Source organism: Vidua macroura, chromosome 4, assembly GCF_024509145.1.
Source record: "Vidua macroura isolate BioBank_ID:100142 chromosome 4, ASM2450914v1, whole genome shotgun sequence".
In the NCBI taxonomy this organism is placed as follows: domain Eukaryota; kingdom Metazoa; phylum Chordata; class Aves; order Passeriformes; family Viduidae; genus Vidua; species Vidua macroura.
Window position 1 is genome coordinate 61,577,288 of NC_071574.1, and position 25,345 is coordinate 61,602,632.

The window sequence follows — 25,345 nt, forward strand, 5'->3', positions numbered from 1 at the left end:
GAAGGCATCCCTTTATAGATATGGTGATATTGCATGAAACAGAGATTGTATCACACAGGACTTTATGTACAGCTCTTTAATTGGAAGTTTCAAATAAATGAGTGTATTACTCCAGGCACTGCAAAGGACAGCCAGTGAAACCTTAGTGCACAAGATACCACCAAGATGCTCAGCTATCTGGGATCCCTCTCTCTACACACTGAGGCCTAAGAGTTTTGTTGCTAGTCCTAGTAATTTCTATTTAAATAATTAAGCAGTTTTAAATCAGAGGAACTCATATGAGTGTTACAAGATGCAACAAAAGATCAAGATTCCAAGACTTTTGGGAACACTTCTTGCAAATTAAGTCCATTCTACTATCATTATTGTCAGATCTATACATCTAAGTAATAGAACCAATTATAAAGTCTTTGCCTGGAGAAATGTCATCACCAATAGAACTTGCCATACAGTCAGTGATGGTAATTGCAACTGTACAGAACAGCATTTTGATTTCTCCATAGAGTATTTTGGGGTCTTCCCTGGCAATGAGCAAGAACAATGTTCTAAGGAAGAACAACAGTGCCAAACCTTTTAATATTAGATAAACACTTATTTCCTGCCTGGTAAAATATAAGGTTTGTAAAGCATAAGCTACTCAGTGGTGCAGGACTGAATGTTACCACCTGTAAATCACATGCTGCAGCCATTCCTGAAGTTCCTTCTCACTGAGGGAGTAACAAAAAAAAATATCAGCAGCTGGCTGTGCTTTGCTTGCTTCCCTACTTTGCTCCTACATGGCAGGTATCTGAAGCTGCTTCTCAATTCCAAGCTGCTTGGAATCTCAATAGCTGTCCTTGAATAAAGTCTGAAATGAAATACAGTCTGGGAGAAGTGCTCATCAGAGCACTGTAAATACTGCCACTTCCCAGTCTGCAATGTGCATTCAAGCACAATGCAGTGAGTGGGTGTGAGTGTGCACGGTGTACATGTGGAGACAGGCAATAGAGGGAGAGTATCATTATACATTAGAATCCATGGAACCATCAGAAAATTCCTGACTTATACCGGCACTCCACTGCACAGTATGCCAGTATGAGTTACTGCAATGCTCTCCTTCAAAGCATTTCATCATTTAGCCTCAGGCTCAGCTGCCATCCATTTGGAATTTTTCAAAAACGATGAGACACTTCCCAAATTCAAACAATTCATTCATCACGTTTATATGAGGTCCACTTCAAAACCATTAAATTGCTCCAGATACCACATCTCTCAGAAGCATCCACTCTGACACTAACGGAAAATAGAGCAATGGAGTCTGGGAAGCCTCAGGTCTAATAAAACACAATACTATTGCAATGTCAGAAGTGAAACAAAGCCCTGAGTTTAAAAAACTGGAAGAGGTTTTTGAAATAAGCAATTCACCTCACAGTAGCATTCTCTCAGGGAATTCTCAGAAATATATCAGAAAGTCACTTAAGCAATAGCCAAGAGTCTCTTGGCTTTCATTATTCAGCCAACACTCAATTTCTTTTTAGTCTATAAAAGTAAGTAATTACTTACTACAGCCTTGTCCCAGACAACAGTCATCCTTTCCTCAATTCCATTGACCCCTTCGGGAATCATAGTGAAGTTGTCCTTTCCAATGGCTTTCTGGGCAGTGCTATAGGGGCAATGTCCACTTCCCGTCACCTGCAGATCCCCACTGTGGAGTTAACACACAGAAGGTTTAGACCAGGCATCACCAAGGTGACCTTGGTCTCAGATAGGCTGTGAATGGACCTTTCAGGCCTTTTAAGACACCAGAGGCACAGGCTGTAAATCATGCCAGCAGCCTTTCTGTGCTGGCTACAGATCACTGAGAGTAACAATGGCACTGGACATCTCCACTTTCCCCCAGGAGCACCCTGAACTCCAGGATTACAGCCCCCTCCAGCTCCAGGCTGCTTATCGACAGAGATCAGGCAAAAGCCCACTAACCAGGACAAAGGATTACTCCAGGATTAAGGAAACGATCGGAAGCTTGGATGAAATGTCTGCCACTCTCAAGATAAATTAATTCACAACCACATTAAAAAATAATGGCAAATTTCACAGTGCGAAGTCATGAGCTTCAAACGTGTTCCCCTGCATTTCTCTCCTACACATGTATTTTTCTTGCAAAACTTACATGAATACTTCTCATCTGACCTTCCAAAAGAGAACCAAGAAAATAAAAATATTTTTATCAGGTAGTTTTCTAATTAAACAACAAAAGGCATAGTGCAAATCAAACACATGCCACATGCTCTGGATTTATCTAAGTTAAGAGTCTTACACAGAAAAAGGCATAGAGAAAAATGCAAAAAGAGCTACCATTTATAATGCTTTTATTTAAGAGGTTGGGTTTTTCAGCCTAGAGAATTTTTTTTTTTTTTTTGCAGAGAGCAGATTTGGATCACAGCTGCTCCTGGAAATAAGGAGGAACAACATAATCAATATGCAGAATCTTGCCAAAAGAGAAAGACAAAAAAGAAGGTTCTCCAAAATCCACAGGAAATGGTGATATTTTTAGCTCTTGACTAAACTTACAGGAGGAAAGCACATTAGAACTCACTATGATTTCCTTTCCATCACTCCGTAAGTCCCCAAGAGTCTGTTATCTTTAACTGATAATGTAAATTCCAGCTCTGAAACAACTCAATGATTCTGGTCTACAAATCTAGATCCAACAAGCTAACAATCAGCCAAGTACAGAAGAAAAAAGTGTCACACATGAGTAATTCTAATGCAATTTTCTAGGCTGCCAGCCCTAATGATTGCTGACAGAGAAGAGTCCTTGGCCTCTTTTCTGGTTCTTCACCACACTCACAAGCCATCCACCCAGTTTTTAGCAGAAGCCAAACCCATGAATTCAGTACAGAAAAGGCTGCTATGCTTTAGCTGTTCCTGATTATTAATGACTGCCTGGTGTTACTCCATAGGATTAAGTCCACTTCATCAGTTAAACGTTCATTTATTTTAACACAACAATAAAGTCAGAAGGTTGCAATGCCATTTCTTCCTTTTTGATGCCCTTCTAACCAGCAAAGCTTCCTGTGGCGTCTCTCCTTTCCACACGCTGATATAACCATGAAAACCTGACTGTCACAGCCAGGCCCTATATCACTGCCCACTTTCCCTGAGGTTATGCTGTGCTTCTAACACCACACTACAAACTCCTACACACCTGAAAGATAAGAAGAGTTTGCTTTCTTAACTCCATACCCCCTCTTCTCTGACATTTAATGACATTATTGATATGAACTCCACTCCCGAGTCAAATCAATAGAAGACTTCTGAAACTGAAATGTGCCACTTGAGATCTTCCCATCCCTGGTTAAGCCATGAGCACTCCTACTGTCTGGACACACTCTACTGTCAAATGGGGGATAAGCATTATATCAACTAAAAAACTGAGAGACAGGAAGGGATCATCATCAAATAAATGCCAGATCAATACCTTGTCATCTTATTCTTCCACTTAAACAAGGTTTTCATGGCAAGTTGCATCATCTGTGTAGCACCAACATCTCACATCTCTGGTTCACAAGAGGTGGCACATCACAGCTGCAGTAATGCAGCAGCACACGATGCAAGATCAAAGCTAACTCAAGTGCAGGGCCCACAAATGACACAAGGACCTAATCTCATGAGGCAAATTCAATCTGCAAATCCCGTGAGACATGATGGGGTTTTACACATTCAGCTTTTCAGTGGAAAATCAACAAATCAAGTCATTCAGCCTTCTGTGGAGAAGAGCACAAGCAGTATGCTGCATGCTTGCAAAGGAAGGATGTTGTAGGGATTTTTTAATGAATGTAAAATATAGGTATCCAAATCAACAATGCAATAGAAATGTGAAATACTGTCTTTATCATGATCCTTGCATAAAATTCCCCATGAATGCAGAGCAGCCTGATACAACATACAGTTCTACTTAGTTTCACAGTATAGATTTGAAGTATTAAAACTGAAAGCAGGCTAAGCTGCTGTCATTTAAGATCTAGGACTTTAAGCCACTAGGAAAAAAAAAAGCCATTTTTGCATGCTTGTAGAATAATGAAAACTTCTGTAAGTCCTCGGTTTGTCTTTCTGATGTTAGTTTTAAAAAGTCATTATTTGGATTCCAATTCTAAAAATGTTCTTGCTAATCTGCTTTGACCCACATACTATTATTTTGGGACTCTCTTCTAGAAAGCATATATAGCCACTCTAACAGAGTAAGGAGTCAAACATTTTGATACACATTTACATGTGCTGGCTAAGAGCCTTACCCTCACACAGTGAGCCTCACACTTTACAGTGCTGATAGTGATGAATCAGACCAAGAAAGCAATTTTTTTCTGAGTCTTTATTTGGAACAAAAAGCTCAGTTATGGAAAAAACATTTTTGCCATCAGACTGTCAGAAGAGAACTGCTGTGAATTCTTACCAGAGCCACATGTAACTCAGAGCTCAACTGCAGCATCTTTAGAGCAGTTGAGTTAAAGCCTGGGTGGGCTCTGGGCTGCACAGCCTGACCCATCATGTGCAAGGGGAGACATGGCACTGACACATGTGTGTGCCCATCCACCTCCCAGGCAGCTGCTCTGAAGATGGTCACTTTCAAGGTTCAAATTTCACTGCTCTGTCTAGGGCATTGGAAACCCCAGAAAGGGGAGGCCAGAGCTGAGGTGGGTGCTGAGGTAAATAAGGATATGAGTGGTAAGTTGAGTTCCTCACTCCAGCCCTAGCAATCTTTCCTGCTGGGGCTTCAGCTGTGAATTTCTTTATCATTTCAGAGCAGATGGTCTTTTGCTTAGGCTAAAGAAGACCCACAGCTGGCTACAGGCAGGAAATACTTTCAGAGATGGGTTTACAGTCTGGGTTTCTGGCAAGGCATTGCTGATATCTTCTTTTCTATATGAGAAAGACACTTCTTCCTCTGCTGTCCACATTCCTTTCACCTACCTAGTGACTAAAGTCTCCCTGCCAAACTGAAGGCATATACCTGTGCTGTCAAGAGATGGCCCTCAGTCTCCAGCTGTCTCCACCCAAATCCCTCAGAGTCTCCTTTGTAATCCACTCTGGCCTCTTTCTCCTGACATACCTGCTCTACATGTACCACTTATCTTTGCCTTTTTCCAGCTGGAGGACCCCAGAGCCCATAAAGACACAAGGCAAGCTAAAATAAGAAGCTTGCAAGAACTGGACACAAGAAAACTTGTATGATTTTGGTCCCTCCAAGATGAAGGCAAACTACCAAGTCAGAATTGTTCAATATGCAGGAGATAAACTCACTGAACTCTGCTTCTAACACAAGTTAGTTTAGGACAAACCAATTTTCAGAACTCACAGCTGAGAGCCCTGCACCAGCTTTGACAAAAATTGCCCCAAGAAATTTTTCTTGTTCTAGGTATCTCTGCATTCAGGAACAGCCCTGATTTCTGGAGCTGTGCTTGTCAAATATGACTGTCAAAAATTGAGTCCAGCCTCAAAGATGGTGATGTATCCACCAGGCTTTTGCTTATGCTGGACAGTGAGGATGCCATCCCATCATATATCAACAATTCAGCAAAAGAAAATGGAAAACTAGGGAGAAGGCCAGTTTGAAGTCCTGACAATCTAGTTGTACAACTAGGAATCACTTGAAAAGCAGAAAGAAGAAGAATTAATTCCTGAATAGCCAGCAATTGCCTCTATATCAAGCCAACCAGTAACTGGAGTGTCCATGACTGCTCACTTGACTGACAGCCTAAGCATAAGGATAAAATTATCCCTGGTTTTCTATGTCCTTTCTCTGGTGTTTCATGTATGAGACTGGTCTAAAGGAAACCAGGCTGATTCCTAGATGTTTCATGCCATATGGCTTTTGCACTTGCCTCACCATCATCCTGTTAAAAAAAAAGAAGTCTTACCATGCTAAGAGTGAATTTAAGTGGTCTGGAGTGGTAGGGTCAGGGCTCAGAGGTGGTGAGGTCACAAAAGCTGCAGCCTTGGCCCAGTTTTTGCTCCAGTAATGTGTCCCATCTGTCCCCAAGCTGGCAGTGATCGGCTCTCCAAAAACAAGGGGACCTTGGAGAAAGCAAGGATATGCAGGAACTAAGTACAACCCACTTTGTCTTCAGCACATGACACTGCTTGCTGCATGCAGCCATGTATAATTCACACATTGCTACATGGCTAGCACAGCTCCCAGGAAACTAAACAGCCCTGGCTTTGTCTGTATGATAAAAAATTAATCAGGAATCTGTCTGAGCTCTACATGCTTTTGATCAGCCTATTTACAAATCTTTCTAATCCAAAAGGAGACAGTTCAGACCCACTTTTAATTTGTACTGTTTTAATCACAGCCACCTTGCTCCGATTTGGAGTGCACTGGATGGTGGATCACTTCAGCAGGCAGATGCCTTTTTACTACTCCCAGGTTGGGCACAGCACCAGCAGACAGCAGCATATGGTCCCCTGCACCACACTCCAAGTCTCCAAGAATACAAACACCAAGACAATAATTTGCTCTTTGGCTTTTCCATATTGCTCACAAGCTTTGTAGTCCCAACCAGCAGAACAGTTCTGTTTTTCAAATGCAGCTTCAGAAGCAGCTGTCTTCAGGCTTACACGGCCCTTTTGCTTTGTAACCTGGTTACAGCAAGCAGGGCTGACCTGCAGTACACATCAGAGGAGAGTCAGCTTCCAGCAGCAAGGCCAGGAGCAAGCACTGAGCATCTCTAACAGGAGGGTCACTGCCCAAGCCACACCTCAGAAAAGCTGAAATACTGGCATGGAGGGTGTGCCATTAGGAATAAATTATCTCGCTCCCATGACCAGAGATATAGCAGTCTAAGAGAAAAGTAAAAGGAAAAACAGGATAGAGAAGAGCTACAATTCAGTCTTCGAGAGTACAGTTTGTGGGGAGAGCTTCTCAAAAATATAAAAGGATTTCACCTCATCCTTCCCAGCCACAAATATTTAGTCTTCAATGCTGCTACCATTCTTTGATAACCTCTCCCTATAGCCTGCCATTTGGGTCAAGGCATACAGGTTTTTTCACTGAGCTTCTATTCAACAAAAAAAAAAAGTTTAGGGAAGCAAAGAAAGTCACTTACCTCTCTTCCTGGCCTGTGCAATGATATCAGCTGCACTCTTACTCATCACCTTGGTGATGTACACTGGGCAGTTTATTCGACTGGCAATCGTGATGGCACGGAAAACTGCTTCTGCTTCAAGCTGAGCAAAACAAGGAAGGAAGAGTTAACTGCAAATGCAGTCTAAAGAAAAAATCAGCTGGAGGACTGTGCCATACTTCTAACTGTTCAGCAACAACTCTTCAGGGGTTGACTCTGCTTTTTCCATAGAGAGAAACACAGTGCTGGGAAACAGGGAGCTAACCCAACCCCAAACACTTGGCACTAGCAGTAACCACAGGCAGGCTGTACTCACTAGCAGGGTACAGCTGCCCCAGTACCAACACAGCCCCCTGGCTCCCTGCACCCAGGAAAGGTCATGTCCAAGCAGCTGATGCAGCTCCTCCTTACCTTCCTCCCACCTTCCTGTTTAACACTCCTACCCTGCAGCTGAAAGGAGAACAAAGCAACGAAACTTTGCTGCTACTTGAAGACAACCTCTGAGCTCCCCCAGCAGCTTTCCCTAATCTTTACATAATGGTGACAGTGAATGTAAGGAATTCTCAAACAACAACTTCAGCACTATGGACTGAATTTAGCCTATAATCCACAGAAGCCTTTGAAGCAGTGCCTAGTAAGTCCCCTCTGTCAGCAAGCATAAAGGCAATCTCCTCCCAGGGAGCCATCTGGGACGTAGGCACACAAAGCAATCATCTTCAGATGGAGGAGCAGTGTTTCCCAGCAGCTCTGGAGACTCCTTCCCCCAGCCATCGGTTTTATACCAGATCCTTCCCAGATGGACTCACAGTACTGGCATTTTAATACAAAAAACCCTGTTGTAACTGAAAATAGTGACTCAGTGATACAGAAATTTCTGTGCAAGAGTTTTTCTAGAAAAGTTGAGCTTCTTAGACCTTCCAAAATCACACGGCTTAATCCTTTACTGGTTTGTAAATTATTTTTCCTTAAATCAGACTGCTTCAGTTTGTCCTAGAACTTGTATCAAAACTTGTATTTGCTCTGAAAACCCCAAATGCACCTTTAGAGAGCATGGAAGGAGGCATGGCCTCTGCACTGCAGCACTAGAGCAGAGCAAAATTCCTTTCTGGAAACTGCAAATGCAGATTTTCCTTAGGCCCTTGTTCTCATTAAAAGGAAACAACTCAATCCTTTTAGAATAACTTTAGTAGAAGGTGAACAGCAAAACCAAAAAGTACATAAACAGTTCAACAGAAGAATGTGACCAATTAAGCTGATTCCTTTTACCTTGGGGAGAAGTTACATAAAGATCTGCAAACCACAACAATCTCTTCAAGTTCAGCCTCAAACCTCCAGGACGTCGTCTCTTTAGTCTTCTAGGAAAGCAGTCACTTCCCACTACTGCCCTCCACATCCCATTAACAGTCTGAGCTGTGTACTTTAGGGGGCATTCTCATGTCTCCACATTTTCCTTGCATTTAAATAAACCCTTTCCAGATGCCTGAGATGATCCACACCAGATTTTATTATAAGGGAGTTGCTTAAAACGAGCTGCCTCACAGCATCTTTCCATTCTCATGTATTTGCATTTCTACAGCCTGCATTTCTGACACCAATATATCTGCCAGCATGAAAGTAGATCTATATGTGGGTGTATGCCTATGCACAGTATAGATGTTATAGGTTTTCAGCCAAAGCATTTTAATAAATGCAGTTACTCTGAGGACTAGAACTCAAGCTGCACTGCTGATTTTTAGCCTGATAAGCCCATTTTTTTGTCATCACAAATCAAAACCCAAAGGTCACACTTAAAAAAATACATGGACATCCATGCCCAGGGCAGCAGGAGCTGAGACTCCTGAGTGTACAAGGAATGTACACGCTTTTCCCTGGACTCAGGGAATGCACCTGCTGCAGCATCCAAAGGGCTTTTCAGGCAAACAAACAAGTTGAAAGGACCTGGACTTTTCAGACTTTGAGTAATACTGGAAAAGGCAATGGGAGAAGCAGACATATGGCCTTACCTCTTCTGGCCTGCTCAGGGCATGTCCCTCAGGTCCAGTGATTCCCATCTCCAGAATACGCTTTTGTTCCTGCAACGTAAGAGATAAATGCTGACCCAGCTCCAGGATGAGACCAGTGTACCCAGCATCCTCAGGGAGATGAACAGCCACACAGTCTGACTGTCCCTTTCAGGGTCAGTGTAAACGCAGTTGCAAAGCCCACTGAACACTGAATACACTGGCTCTAAACTGGCCCCATGCCACACCAGCACAGCCAGCAGTGCTCTCTGTTGTGTGATTGAGCATATTTGTGCCCCAAGCCATTGGGCTGTACCATCAGAAACCTCCTCTGCCCTCCAGAAAGTCCTACTTGACACCACAACACCAGCCCAGGGAATGGTCTTCAACCAATACAATGAATGGTAATTATGGGTACTTCTAGCCTGCTATTCCCTATTTACTTTCTCAAGTTCCTCTCTGGTTGCAATCCACAAAGCACTTCCTTAAACCTTCAGCATTGCTGACAGTTTCAGTTTTCTGTTAACACTTTCTTCTTATACAGTGAATCACTAAAATTATGCTTTTATGAAACAGAACAGTGCTCTCCAGTTGCAAGGCACTGAATCCTCATCAAAGACCCCATCTCAGGCTGTACTCACTAGCATATATCCAGAAATATCCAGCATCTCAGGACCAATGGGGGTTTGTCAGAAAAATAATCTGCGCTGTCCAGCTTCATAGCAGTGAGATTTTTTTTTCTTTTAAATAGAAAAACTTCACTTAATTTAAAGCCAAGCAGTGTCATTGGAATAACTCTTTTTGCAGAAACTAGTGGTCTACTCCTTTTCATCAAAGGTCTGGCCCTGGCCTGCTCTGCCTTGGTCTGCCCACAGGGCTCTGATGAGCCCAGCTCAACAATGTAATGGCTCTGTGACACAGAGAAATGTCCCCTAGGAGACCAAGATGAAGTTACTGAACATATTTGAATGTGTCAGCTAATAAATATCTGATGCCAGGTCCCTGAGGGTGAAAAGCTTACACATTACCAACATACTCCAGTAAAACTGAAAAAGTTAACATTCATATATACTTTAGCCTTTGCTGCAATCAGTCAAGGCTGAAGAGGCATTAACAGGAATGCATTAATCTGACTGTGTAAGAACATTTGGTTAGAAAAACGTAAGGTTTCATAGGTATTATTAAAAACAGCTGTTCTGGATCATTAACACACCGGCTCTGAACAGTGCCAGTTAAAGACTTCAGATAATTAAAACACAGCAATAAAATGAAGTTACAGCTGTGTAAAAAAGTAGCACATTGGCACAGAATAGATACACAAAGTAGGGCAGATTTGCATCTTGAAGGAAGTAATAAAATCAGATCATATGATAAATTACCCTCTGTAAGAGGACTTGATAGTGCTAATTAACTAAAATATTTGTTTGACAAGATCAAATTTGTATTTTCACACAGGACGGTCCTAAAAAACCTATGTGCAGGCAGCTTTCTTTTCATTATCTAAATAATTCTTCTACATAAAAGCATAGAGAAGGACTGATTTTATGACACATGGCAATGGTGAACATATAAGCTGATGTATAACATAACTTACGTTTATTTACTACTTCATCTTTACCTAATAATTTTTCTGTCCTGTTTGTTCATATTCAATGGCTGTATATTAAGGCTGATCAGAGAAAAATGTAACTGAAATAGATTTCTATCAAATATGCAATTCCATGAGTGTGCCTTGATTCTAATAGGCAATGTATCAAAACACCACAGATGCCATTTGATTTGTTTTACTTTGCCATTCCTACAGTAATATTGACTTAATCATGCTTATTAATAGTAATTTTAATTCTTCTGGATATTTTACATTGTATTAAAACTATAAATTATGTATTTAGTGGTTTTTATTAATGCTAAACTTCATGAGAAATCAGCTTTTTGCTCTCTTGAATTCAAATGAGGGTTGTCACCTAATTTCAGTGGGGGAAGGACACAACCACACTGTATGTGCCTGCTGACTCCTCACTAGTAACTTTTGACCCCAGTGGTTATTTTGGTCAAAGTTAAAGTGAAAGGCAGATCTCAAAGGGGGTAAATTCTAACCAGATGGAGATGGAGATGTGTTTTTCCCCCAGAGGGAAAAACAAAATACACCCAAGGCAAGAGTTCTTACACACTGGCCAACAACTCAAACATTCCCTTGATGCTTTCCCTTAGACATAAGACAAGGTGGGTTGCCTTGTCCAGATTTCAAAGACAGCTTTAGCTGCTGTAATTTGCTTGTCAGCTCTGCAGCCCAGTTCTTAGCAGATAAGCCAGCAGATAAGCAGCTCAGCAGATAAATCAGATGGCTCACTCAGAGCCTCACTGACCTAAGAGGGGCTCGATGCACGTAGGAGAGATCAGGGTAGTGAGACATCTCTGCAACAGCCTTCAAAGTTTCATCTGTCACAAATGTAGCATCAAAACAACACCCACCCAAACCTGCCCCTTCTGTTCCAAAGGGGGATCCTGGCCTCTGAAAGACCAGTGGGAGGTGCTCTATCAACTGCTGTCATTGGGTTGCCTCTTTCCATGTTTCCATGTGTTGTGGCACTGATCAGAGCCATGGTACAGTCCAGTGGGAGGACAGCAGCTCCCAGGGCACCTGACCTGCAAGGACTGCACTGGAGATGCAGGGTGCTTTAATGGAACATTCTGAACTTGAACCCAGCTTCCTGGTTCTGAGATGCATCTTCTAAGAGCATGGATTATACTTAAACACACATTTTTGAAATGTCTACAAGATCACAGTAGTTCTTACTCTCAAACTTCAGAGATTTATAAGAATCTTCTCAAAAATAAATAGTTCTGTGAGCTTTAATACCTGCTCCAAACTCACTGTGTTGCTTATGCTGATAGCTGCAGCAAAAGACTTTAGTATAAAGCTTTCAGATCCTCTTTTTGTACCCAAAGTCTGTGAACAAGGCTTTACATTATTCTGCTTCATTTGTGTCTGCTGGATTCAGAGACATCTTCTTGCTTCCTTCTGCCCTCCTTATCTAGTCCTCATTGGCTGCCAAGGCAAGGAGCTGCCTAGATCATTGCCCTATCTCAAGGATGCTCTGCCAATTAATGCCAAAGGACCCCCATTCTCTCATCCCAGGCTTTATACCAACGGTGTGCAGAGCATCAGGTTCAATTAAGGCTCTTTCCAGGGAGTTTCTTTCTTCCTACCCATTCTCTGACTGGCCTATTTAACTTCTCCTTTCTTATATCCATCATCTCACAAAGTGAAGCAAAAACGATGGTTCACTCACCTGAGCTATCAAGTCTCCATTTTCAGCATGGACCAGGATAACAGCCCCAAGACTCTTCAGGAAGGTAAAGGCTTCATAAAGCTGCAGGTAGTACAAAGAAGGAAACACTGCTGAATAAGGAAAACACATTACTTAACACTCAGACTTCTCTCTTCACCTCAGTTTTGTACCTTCTATGCTGGTAATTATATTGGTGAATAGCAAATTATCTCTTTTCTACACAGAACCTGACTTCACTGATTGGTGTTGACTTACCCACCCCTGTAAACACCAGCTGCATGAAGACAAGGTCAACAGCCCCAAGCAGGGCTGGATTTCCCTGGGACACAGAGTCTGCCCCAGCCCCTGCACTGCAGGGCCACCTCCCCATGCCCATGCAGGGCTAAGTTTAGTAGTCCTGTAGTTCTGTAGCTTTAGCAAATGTAAAATAGAATTATTGCCATGTACTACAAGCATTTTAGTATGGCTAGAACATCTCTTTTCTGAAGTGCAGGCATTTTGCACCATCTTCTTAGAGCTGTCATTCTTGAGCTTTCAGCAACATCTTTAATTCAGATATTAAAAGTTGCAATATTTTCCCTAGAGCATCCTTAGTTTTCTAATTGCTTTCTAAGATTCAACACCCACCCCTAAAGAAGGGCAATAGCTGATCCTTTTGCTTTCACTGTTAATTTCTGAGCACACATCTACTGAAACACAGTTTCCTTTCCAAAAGCTATTCAGCTTATGTGTCCCTTTTCTAAACCAGACTTCAGTAACTGGGAGCCCAGTTTTCAAACACAGATTAAATATGGAAGACAAAGGTTCTTCAGTGTCTACTTTTGCACTAGGGCACTTCAGGCAGCTTGCAACATGGACATTTAAACAACATAACAGCCATTAGTCCAGCCACACATTAAACATTTGATGTATTCCTCTTGGCAATTCCAACAGCAAGTTGAATTTAACAGGCATTGTCTGTCAGAGAATATTTATAAATTATTATGTCCAAAATTCCAATTAAAACCAAATGTATTGGAGGTGTAACAACAGTTATTTAAGAGACCAAGAGCTGTAGCTCTGGGAATAAGCAAGAAAGAAACATTTTAACAACTGAATAAGCAAACATTATTATTACCAACAGATGCCATTGTCCATTTACAGTGGCCTGATATGTATGAATGGGAAAGCTGAAGAGTCTGGAATCTGTAATGAGCTCTGGACAAACAAGCTCATTGTTATCTCCAGCCCTAATGAGAAAAGGCCACCTCCCCCAAAGAGCAACTCCATTTAGCTGCTTACACAACCAAGAAACTCTTGAAACCTCAGAACTGCCACTGCCTCGAGTGCTTCATTTTTTTCTCCCTCTCTGACCTAGAGTCCTCGAAAGGTTACTGCAAAATAAAATGAGTGAAAGCCTGAGCAGAGCTGAGTGGCTGCAATGTTGGGAGACACCAGAAGATCTCTACAGAAGGTGAATGTCAGACACTTGAAGAAACACATGAAGGTGTTCTGCACAGCTCAGAATTGACCCTCCAGAGAGTAAACCACCACTGCACATTTTTCCCAGTGCCAATCCGGCCAGTGAGAATGTTTCTCTGGGATTCAAACTCAGCAACTCCTCAAATGTTGGGAGATGAGAAAAGAGAGGACAGATCACAGCAAAGAAAAGCATTCAGAGCAGTACCTGGCTGTCGGACATTTGGTAGAGGTCTTTGTACGCCATGTAGACTTGGAAAGAGTTCACACCTGTTCCAAGACAAAATTCAGAGGTGTTGCCATGTAAGCGTATTCTTAAATTGTATTTGAACAAAAACTTCAGGAAAAGTAAGAGAGTATGTCTGCATTAGGCTTTTCACTAGTAATTGCCAAAAATCAAGCATGGCTTCACAGCTGCATTACAGCTGCTAGGACTAGAAGCCTGGATGCCCTCTACTCTGGGGGAATTTTTTGGATGCTGTGGGTAGCCTGTGTTCATCCCTGGAGTAACCCAGCCACCAGTGCACGATTGCTTGTAGCCAAATCACAGACAAGCAATGGTGGCTAAAACAAGCATGTAAAGTTTGTGAAGTTTAAAAAAACTTGTGTAAGGTTCTGTGAATCAGTGTTTTTCTTTTAAGGTTTCCTTAGCTAATCAGGAAAACTTTTCAGCTTGATCTAAACTGTGATTTTTGGTAGATAAAACTTCTGGTTAGTTCCCCCACAGTGCTGAGAAGGTATAGAAAGTGTGTATCTGAATGTGCACACATACTTGCTTTTTCTTGACCTTACACTCCAAAGTGCTTAGCTTAGCTGATGGTAGACACTGGGAAGGAGTGGGAACAAAGCCTGAAACCAGTTTTATAGGCAGCTCACCACACTTCTCCTTCTGCCTTTCAAAGAAGGTAGGATTTACGCTGGCAGCCATAAAAAACCAATAAAGACAACAGTTTCAAATTTCAGAAATCTGTAAGAAATGCTAGTGTTGAGTGTCAGCTGTCAATAACCCCCTGTATTCAAATCCCCAGAAGAGTTGCTATTTATTTCAAAGATTTGGTTTTTTACATAGCTTTGTATTCTTACAGAATGAGACTTACAAATGTCTTCTGTTCATGATTTCTGTACATATGAATTCATATTACCGTATATATTTGTCTTACTTTCTAGTCCACTGGGAAGATCCCCAGTTTAGTCCAAGGACCAGAAACATAGTTTTCTAGCTTTAAAAAAAAGTAAATTCTAAGCTACCTAAGCTGTGTATGCTGCATTTCAAAATGGCTGTGATGAAAACTGTGCTTCCTGGGGCAAGAAAAAAATGTTCCTGTTATTCATTTTTGTCTACATGAATGAATAAAATTAATAAATCTCTCTGATGAAGATATAACTCCTTCATGAGTCTAGAATGAGCAAATACATCCTCAAGCAGAGGGTATGACTGCTCACACACACACAGAATTCATTTATTTACAATTACAGAACTAAAATACCCCAGTATACATGCAAGATAAAACACTGAAATGATCCCTGGTATTATGTCTTCCTGCTAAGTCCAGGCAGCTCAGAGAGAAACACAAAGCAGGAGCTGGCCCCTCCTTGTTGACTTTGATGCCAAGCAAATCCAGCCTGAAAGGTGGAATGGAACCCTGTCAGCCTGTAAGCCATCCTTTCTTCTCATTTTCCATTTTATCATGTTCTCAGAAAACACATATAGCCTTTACTAACTGTAATCCCTCCATCTACTCCTCATTACAATTACATTTCAAAGTCCTCAGTACTTCCTGGGCCTTCCCTGGTGCCAGTGCTTGCAGCCTCGTGCCCTGAGCCCCGTCTCCCTCTGACTGCTCCCAGCAGGGCCCAGCACACCCATCCCACCTGCCTCAGAGCAAAGCTCCATTTTCTCTCCACAAACCCACCCCATGTGTCAGATGGCAGCTGCACCCAGGAGCCACCTTTCTGCAGGGGTGCCCGCACAAAGCAAGGAGGCTGTGTTAGGCCTGCCATGCTGAGTGCCTCAGCGATGGCTCGGGACTGACGCCTGGCACACATTTCTCTGTGGGCCAAGGGCTGGGTTACCATTGCTCTCCCTTATCCACCACGCTCTAGCCAAAGGTAATTCATTTCATCACAGTCCTGCAGGAGGTAAGGCAGCTTTCCCTGACTACCATGTGGGGAACACATACCCTGACCCAAGTAATACGTATTCTCATCCTTTCTCTTTTATTGCCTTGCTGTCTTCTTAGGCCCTCTTCTGACCCTGATAAAATGACTGAGTTTTGCTTTCACTCTGCTTAATGCTCTCCCTGAACTTAATGGGAGCAGAAGGGATCCCTGTAGGGAACCTGCCATAGGATCTTGAGCCTGCTCCTTACCACAGTGCAGAAGCAGAGTTCTCCCATGTAAACACACATTCACACCCTCAGCTGCCACCAGATAGACACACAGCAGAAGAGCATTTCGGGGGCTGCCTTTACAGCTAACAGGAGAGAGGGTGTGAACAATCCTGCCTTGCAAAGAGAGCACCTATACCAGATACCAAGATAAATAACACAAATTTACATATACAGGTATCCAAGATTAGACTCCTTGCCCTGGCCTGGTTCCCTGACCTACTCATTGGAATTATGCAGCTTTTCAAAAGCCCTGGTCCGTGGCCTGTTGACCTGAATGCTTAACATCTGTTACACACTGCATTGTTGTTAATGTCCTACTTGCTCTGACACCAGGGGTACTCAACAGAATCCTCTCCAAATTTTAGGCAGGACTACAGTGTTCTCCTGAACTTTCTGAACAGTGACAAAGTCAAAGTAACCAGTAAGGCCCCTGTCAGCAATTTTAGGCTCTTGCTCCTTTGCATATACTGAAGAAGCTCAATCCTAAAATAGCTGCTGAAATTATTCAAGTCTGAGTGTTTATAATCAATATTTGGCTCTCCAAAATCTTCAGGCACTTCCAAAGCCTGTGTCTCCTTAAATTAGCATTGTATTGATTTAAAACTGATTAATTGTTCAATTATACCTCATGACAAAGCACCTCAACAGCCACTCTGTAAGCTCCCCTGTTACTCATGCTGATTGCATTAGGCACATGTAGCTCTGAAACACAATGAGCTGAGCCCTGTCACTCAGCTCACTCACCCACAATCAGCCAAGAACCAATTCAATCCAGATTCCCAGCTGATGAAAACCAGGGTCACTCCACTGACATCAAGTCTATTTGCACCAGCTGGCTTAAATGTTTCCAGTTATCAGGAAATATTACCCATTAATTTGAAAGCCCTTGCCATGCTGAATTATTTCCTGTTGTGCTTGTGAGTTCATACTCACCCTTACCTTGTGTCTCCAACACGTGAGAGTAACTCACACTGCCTGCCTGAGACATACATGAGAACAAAGGTGACCTCCTAATGCTCTCATCACTGAAAAGGCCACCAAAGCTCCATCAGAAATCTCAGTTCAGGAACCAATTAACAGATTTCTGTTTCCCCTGATGACTCAAAGACAGGTCAGATTTACATAGAAAACTCACATTTCAATAGCTGGAGAAAACTATTAACCTAACTGCACCAGGCTTTTAATGTAAACCCTTGGGCAAATTTGGGAGTGCTGAGCCATCTGTAGTCAGGGAGCTCTGGAAAATAAAATCCAACCTTTGCAACAAGGCATGGTATACTTGTCTTGAGAGTATGGTCAGCTAATGCACAGCAGCAGATTCATGTTAATGCTGATAGCAAGGAAACAGCACAGATTTAGCACAACCTGTGTTGACAGATGTCATCACCTTGTAAAAAGCACCTATAATAGAGACCTATGTAAGACCAGCTGCAGTTTCTCTAATTATGTGCAGTCTTGCTGATGGAAGTGCCTAAAATCTGGTTATACAGCACATGTACTGTTAGCATCCTGTGACATGGAATAAACTCCCCCAGGTGACTGCACCTCCATGGCATCTCAGCAAACAACTGTTCACTCAAAAATAGCATTTTGCTTTTTTTTTTCCCTACTTTGATAGTACCTTTCTCTATAAAGAGAACCTTTCACATCTAAGTCAACACTAGCTCTACACATTGCAAAGGATGCTGCATATACCTATCGCTTAGGTTTCCCAACAGAACAGTCATGCTGATTTGCCCATGGAAACTGCATGTCATTTCAGAAAATACTCCCTAATTAATATCCATACATTTAAAGTATGTGAAAATATATGATTCTGAAAAGAAAATACAAGCTGTCAGGCACAATTTCAAGGAACAAGATCTAAGTTAGGATCTTCTGAAGGCTAGATCCCATTGCCCACACAGAGGTATTTGGTGCCAAAGATGCCCTCCTTACATGAGACTGCCACATTGAGCCTGCATGTGTGAAATGCATTTAGGAGAGGTTTCATCTGTGCTATTCTGAATTGGTAGCTGGAGTCCAGGTAAGGTAACCTATAGCATCTCACATGATAGTAGGCCTGTTAATTGAACACAGTCAAACCCATAGAAGTGTCTTAGATTCCTAAATAAGTTACCTTTTGGGTTTTTTTTGCAAGTATTGAAACATGGCATCTTCTAGTAACTTCAGGAAAAGCCAGCAGAGAGAAGCACTTGAGAAAATAATGGCATTTTTCAATATTAGATACTTAACTTTAGCATCTCTTTTTCTAATAACTGGAATCTGTTTTAGAAATATAGGCACATTTTATTTACAAAATCAAGTCTCAGCACGTAAATTATCCCAAGTCACTGGTGCAAAATGAGATCTAGCCTGTAGTGACATTTTCACAGCCCCATGTGCTCTTCATATTTGGATTTAATTTGAGGCAGCTGAATCAAAGCTTTCAGTCTAGTTAAAACCTGAACTACTACTTTGAAATGTTTCACTTTCTTCATTCATTAAATAGAGGATCTAAGGTGACTGGGCTGATTATCCTAAATACTGATCTTCGAGTTTTACCTTCAAAAAAAAAAAAACTACATATGCAATGTCTGAGCCTATTTCCACAAGCAAGGATAAAGTGATATATTTCTTTATGTAAGCATCTTAATCTTCCATGTCTATACTGGACAAAGTCATATATATGCACAAAGTTTTAGGTCCATTTTACACAGCAGCAAGTGAAAATACAAGTTCAAGGTAGTGAAGAACCTTAGCCAGCATAGCCAGTGCCTATGCATTCATTAAAATACTTCAAAATTTCACCTCCATATGATATTTCAATAAAACCAAAATATATTACTACATTTCACTCACTAACCTTTGTCCTGCACGAGTACTTCCAGCTCTTCTCGAATGCCATCATACCAGCTGGTGATGTCCACATGGAGAGCATAATCACAACAGGATTTGGTATCAGCTGCCTCATGCCACTTCTCAAAGGAGGTCAGTAAACTAGATCCAGGTTCTGGAAGCACATGATCAACTGAAAAAGAGATTGAGTGTCTGTTAGCAGGACAGTATGCACACTGTTCAGATTTCCACAGAGTGAGCAGTCTTCCAGCACCTCAGCCAGAAGAGCAGCCTTGGAGGCAGTCTGTGTGCTGACTGTAACTCTGGGGTGTCAGCCAGGTCCCGCTGCCCCAGGTGCAGCAGACTTTGTGAACAGTCTATACTGAAGATGAGTCTGGCAACCTGCTTGGTGCAGCATCAATAGACACACAGAGGGGGAGCCAAACACCTTACTGTTAAGGAAACATTTGTATTTCCCCTTACTGTATTGTAAGAGACCATAGGTTCTGGCCTTCACTGTAGTTCTTGTCTGATGAGACATTTCTATGTATCTCACAGTAAGCACAATAATTAACCAGTGCCTCACAGTCACTGAACTGGCCCACTCTGCCCTACCAACACATCAGTGCAGATGTTCAATGTTTTCTCAGCAGACAAAACTGGGAATACAGCCAAAGGTTTGAACGGGGGTGACATTGAGCACAAACACTGTCACACACTATACAGTCCACTGAATGCCCTGTCTCTCCCCTGCCTCCAGGCTTTCTGCCTCTGATGGTGCCACACCATCCACTGACATAAAGACATGACTACTTATGCATAGGTACTTCTCTCTACAGGGCTACTTTGTATGAAAACAAATCAAGATGGGCTTACCCGTGCCCTTTGCAAGCCTAACTCTGCACAGGAATACTCAACTGAAGAACACACACTGGAAAAAAACTATTAACAAAAGGAATGAACAGCAGTGCATTTTGTTCCTATGGCCAAAGAGTCTTTCAGATGATGCCTGCTTCTGAATATGGGTGACAGGTAACCCAAAAAAAAAAAAATCCACATCCCAATTCAGTGTGAATACAACTCCACTGGGAAGAGCCTCTCCACAAGGAAACTGAGACAATTTATGGCACCTATACAATTGCCTCACAACATCTAACCAAAGTCAAGTCATGGCCAGAAGGAAAGAGATAAATCTTGTTCCACCATCTGTAGACAGAAGAAGAGTCTTTAACAACTAGAAACACTTCTTCTTTTCACCAACAAAGATGCTCCTCTGGGACATCTCTATTAAGGTCTTCCTCAATTCCTGCTGCCAAATCCAAGTTCAAATAAACATATCTTGTTATTTCCAAAGCTCTTGAAATGGCAGGAGGTGGGAACAGCAGATCTTTGTCAGATTTTCTGTGCCATATACTTACAGTGCTACCTACGCTGCTTCCCAAAAATCCCAAGATTACATACATTATCCCTCAGTGTTTGTTCTGTATTTCAGAGGAAAATCCAAAAGACAATTCCACACGCTGGTATTTCTTTCTGAGGGTAGGTTCATTTTCAGGCCAACCCTGGTTAACAATGATGAATGGGTCTCAAACACAGAGCCCAGAAATGTGAAGATTAATTGCAGAAGATCTCAGAAAATCAGAATGAAGCCTCAGGTAGCTATCCCCACACAGATATGGCTCTGCTGGTACTCACTGATCATGGTGGTGCCCCCTGCTAGTGCTGCTTTTGTGCCTTGATAGAAGTCATCAACAGCAGTCATCCCCTGGTAGGGCTTTTGTAGGTAAGTGTTGACATCTATGCCCCCAGGAATAACCATGCGCCCATTAGCCTCTATGGTCTTGACTCCTCCAGGAACAATCAGATTCTCTCCTATTTGCCTGCACAGCAAGGAAAGCCAGTGTTACTTTATTGGAACAAGCACAGAGGACAAAGCTATTTGAGGCATGTATGGAGAGGGAGCCTGTGCCCATACAGCAGGGTCCCCAAAGGCAATGTGAAGCTCAAGCACACGCTCCCTCTGTCCTGCCCAACACAGCAGAACAAAGCAGAGGACAGCTGCCTCGCTGAGCCATGAGCTCTGTTTGCTTTGCATGGCTCTAGTGGCCAATAAAGGAGCTGTAATGCACCAGCATTAAAATTTGATTATTTTTTATATGATTTCTATCTTTAAACAATTCAAATTATGTACACTTAATGCACTCTTGGGGGCTCCAGTTTCATGTATTAACTTCATAAATGAAAATAGGAAAACATAGATCAAATATGGGAGCAAGCTGGAATTGTAAAAATATATGGCAGAAGCAAAAGGCATATCAGAAAATTTTATAATTACTTTGTCATCATGCAATGCAAATTTCTCCTTAAAAAGAAATCTAAATAACCTAAGATACAGAAATACATATCTAAGAGACCTAAACGTGTTTAATCTACCATGTCCCATATTCTTCATCCTCCTCTTGAAGTTAAAAGTCAGTGAAACATTCTGCATAACTGTGTAGAAAAATTATAATTAGCTGTTGCCATCTTTTTCCCTTCAGGTCTTCAAAGCAGGATTTTTTTTTTGTTTTCACTATTAAAAATATCAATCTGTCCCCCATACCAATATCAAACTCCAGATACTTATGACCAAAATACTTTTATTATTCATGGAATCAACTACAAATAAATTAAACTTTAACTTTTAAAGCCAGACTACAATTTATAGTCCACTTTGCATGGCGCCGAACAGGGAGAGGTATGGGTCTGTGTGGAAACCATGTCTCTGCACTGCTGCACCACAATATATTTGGGCTTAGAGGTAACTGTAAGGTAGTTAAAGTTCACTTCGTTTATCTCATATTGCAGACACAGAGCCCTTGTCCTAATTTTCTTTTGTCTGGATAAAATAACATTTATCCACAGCTAAATAAATACCGCAGACATCTGAGCTGCTGAGTCTGTTTCCCCATATTAAAATGCAACTTCCACCTACAGTTCAAAACACAGCAACTGATTAACAGCCAACTGTGATAAGGTAGAACCACAAGTGAATATAACTGTTCATTAAAACCACTGGGAAAAATAAGAAAAACAGGGATAATTATTCACATTGGAATCTGGCCAAGCTAGCAGAGTTAATAAATAGCCCCAAGAGGTCAAGAATTTGTTTCATATGCTATGCAATCCAGCAACTTGTCTACCCCGGTGCCCTGGGCTCTGGCTTGAGGGAAGCACAGCCATTCTTGGGCAAACTCCTCGTGGGCATCCCAGGATGGGGTCACAGCACTAAACAAATCCAGAAGGGCTTACTCATGAGAGCTGGCACCTCCACGTCTGGCACCGAATAGTCATCAACATGTGCAGCACTGTCACAACCTGTGTGCAGCTGTGCAGTGTGAACAACACCCTGACAAACAGGAAACCAACCTGGATGCAAAAACCAGCAGCTGCCCAGCACATCCAATTGCACAAACAAAAGCTGCAAACAGCTCCTCCATTTTAAAATGTGCCTGATGAAGGTACATCATAGGGTGTTGCACCCATGAGCAGATTCAATGCCTGCATAAAATTAGGTAGTCCCATGTGTAGTAATGGTATTGCACTAATTTTCATTAGTCAGATATATCCCCAAGATTTTAATCAGAAAAACCCTCTCCCTTTGTAGAGCATTTGTGTGGCTAAGAAATTGAACCAGGAAAAAAAATTAACTATGACCCATCTCCTTTGAGTATGTCCAAGGAGTAACTGTACTTCAAGGACTAACACACCTTCTGAGAACAATATTAATGAAAACCTTCACAAAAAAAGCAATTAATTTTTATTTTCTTCCACAATCAGTATTTACCAGTTTCATCTTAAGAAGACACATGTGAAAGTGTGCTAACTATATATTGAACTTTTTTGATGACTTAATGCTCATTATTTCCAGTGTATGGTTGAGTAACATCTTATTCAGCTGAAATCATCCATGTTGAAGTGACATGGGACCAAACGGTCTTTATGGATGATGCTGCACTGCTATCTGTCAGAAACTTTGCCCTGGCATCAAGATTAAGGCTGGGAGAAGTCTGGTCTTCACTGGTGCTCAAGGTTATTTTTATTCTGTCCAAGTAGAACAGAGAGTAGGACATAATGTGACAGGATTCCTGAATTGCTCACTCATTAATGCAAAGTGTATGTGAGTAAGAATGGAGTTCTATTACTGGGTGAAAAAATACAACAGTGCAGGTAACCGCATTCTAGACACTGTACAAATGATTGAGCTGGTTTCCTCATATGTCAGCAACCACAAAACTCAGACCCAGAGAAAGCTGATGCTCTCTGCTATTTTCAGTCAAACAAGTTGGTAAATTCTGTTGTACATGAGCTGATTAAAGCACAACACAAACAGCAGGCTTCAGGTCTTCCTAAGCTTCATCCAAGGAAGCTGAAAACCTCCTCCAGAACTCCAAGGTGGTGCTTTCTGCGGTTATCAAGCCCAGACCTTTTTTAGACATCTGAGGTTCCCCCTAACTTGACTCATCACTTGCCCAGCTCTGGAGACCATGCCCCCAGTCCCCTACCCTGCTACCTGTTTGTTCCTCCAACCCTTCCCCTGGGCAGGGATGGAGCAGAGTACAGCAAGCACCAGACCATGACCTGTCACTTGGCACAGGGCTCACTTCCTCATGTGATAACAGAGGCAGGAGAGATGTAAGCAAAATAAATTATTTATATGCCAATTTAAATTGCCAAATATTTAAAATACTCTTTAGATACTGGAGAACTGCCTCTCAGCTGCCACCTGAGTGTGCAGGGCTTAAGTTTCAGGTAGGAAAAATCCACATGTACCGCTGCTCCTTGTACCTAGGGAGCCAGTTTGAGCATTGATTGGCAGGAAGAAACATTGACCATCCTCCAAACTATAGCTGATCTTCAAACACACTCAAGGTTACATCTGCTTTCCTCTCTGCAGAATGATCTGCATTAAAAGCATTAAAAGACCCAAATCTTTTCATTAGGCTGCAAGAGAAACTCAACCCTCTCTTTTCCAATCAGTTTCCTCTCTTTTCTCTCAAAAGAAATCCTCTCTTTTCTCTTTTTCAGAGTGAGAAAAATAACCCAGATCTTTCATAGCCCGGTAAAACCAGGACACTATTGCCTATTCTGGGCTGAGTGGTTTGGTGTCTGCTCCATTCTGTATTAGAATTCTGTATTATCAGCAGGATCTGCAGCTGGAAAGTTTTAACATCAATGGAAATGATGCTAATGGACTGAGTTTCAAGGTCCAGCTCCAAACAAGCTCGAGCTACATTTAACAATGATTTTAATTATTCAGACACAATGGGCAGTTCCACCTGAAGAAACCAGAAATCAGACAAACCCAGAGCTTTCTTAGGTTGCAAAATTTATCATCTGAACACAGTAAGGACCCAACCCCATCTCACAGGAGGCTGCCCTCACAAATTATTTCAGAGCAGGACTTCTTGCACAGTTTACAAAGAAAAATCTTGGGTCATCTAAATCTAAGAAGCTAGGCATAACTTAGGATGCTAAATAGAGAACTTGCATCCTTGGGCAAAGATAAATGCTTCTTAAAAATTAAGATCTTGCCCGTCTGTTCATTATTAACCCTAATTAGCTTGGGCAGCTGAGATACTTCCTGGAGGTACAGATCCACACACGGATTTCAGAGGAAGGCTATGTACTTAATAAGGGCAGGTGAAAGACTGGCATTGTTAACCTGCCTACTAACTACCATTGCATTTCTGGAATTAAAGCCAAAAATTCACAGCAGTTTGAGGCTCTCAGCATCTCATGCATTTAGTTATTTAAATAGCTCTAATGCTTGCAAGTGTTAATAGAAGATTTGCACCTGAACTAACAAAACCACAGAAAAACTCAACAAAAACACTCATCAAAGAGATTACAACTTGGTTAACTATTGCTTTAAAAATAGATACATATTCAACATTTTGTGTCCTCTCTACTTTTGCCACTTCTGCAATGCAATTAACACTACAAATGGAAATGCAGAGTGAAGTATTAACAAGAAAACTGCACAGTCCATGGATGAAATTGTTCAGATATTTTTCTGTTATAATAACCTGAATTATAATAACATAAGCAGTCACATATATGTAAAGAATTGGACTTTTAATCTGATGTTATTTTCTTAAGGAGCTCTGAAAACAAGTAGGCAATTAATTATTTACCAGATAACCATAATTATGTTTCTGTGCATCAAACTGTAGCCTCTGGAGACCAAGCTTCTTAGGTCACTAGTGAAAATGTTCAGCAATCATGAAAAAGGCTTTGATCCT

The 25,345-nt window shown here is 41.7% G+C and overlaps 1 protein-coding gene across 2 annotated transcripts in view; it reads right to left on the reverse strand.

Moving 5' to 3' along the window:
• The window catches only part of CRMP1 (collapsin response mediator protein 1), a 50,229-nt gene that overhangs the window by 6,844 nt on the left and 18,040 nt on the right, over positions 1-25,345 (reverse strand). For both annotated transcript variants that reach the window (XM_053976242.1, XM_053976243.1), the window contains exons 3-10: positions 20,757-20,941; positions 19,090-19,254; positions 14,063-14,124; positions 12,397-12,477; positions 9,107-9,175; positions 7,086-7,206; positions 5,898-6,054; positions 1,543-1,684 (exon numbers count right to left, since the gene is read on the reverse strand). In XM_053976242.1, coding sequence (XP_053832217.1) covers positions 1,543-1,684; positions 5,898-6,054; positions 7,086-7,206; positions 9,107-9,175; positions 12,397-12,477; positions 14,063-14,124; positions 19,090-19,254; positions 20,757-20,941 — 982 coding nt within the window. The remainder of the gene's footprint in view (positions 1-1,542; positions 1,685-5,897; positions 6,055-7,085; positions 7,207-9,106; positions 9,176-12,396; positions 12,478-14,062; positions 14,125-19,089; positions 19,255-20,756; positions 20,942-25,345) is intronic.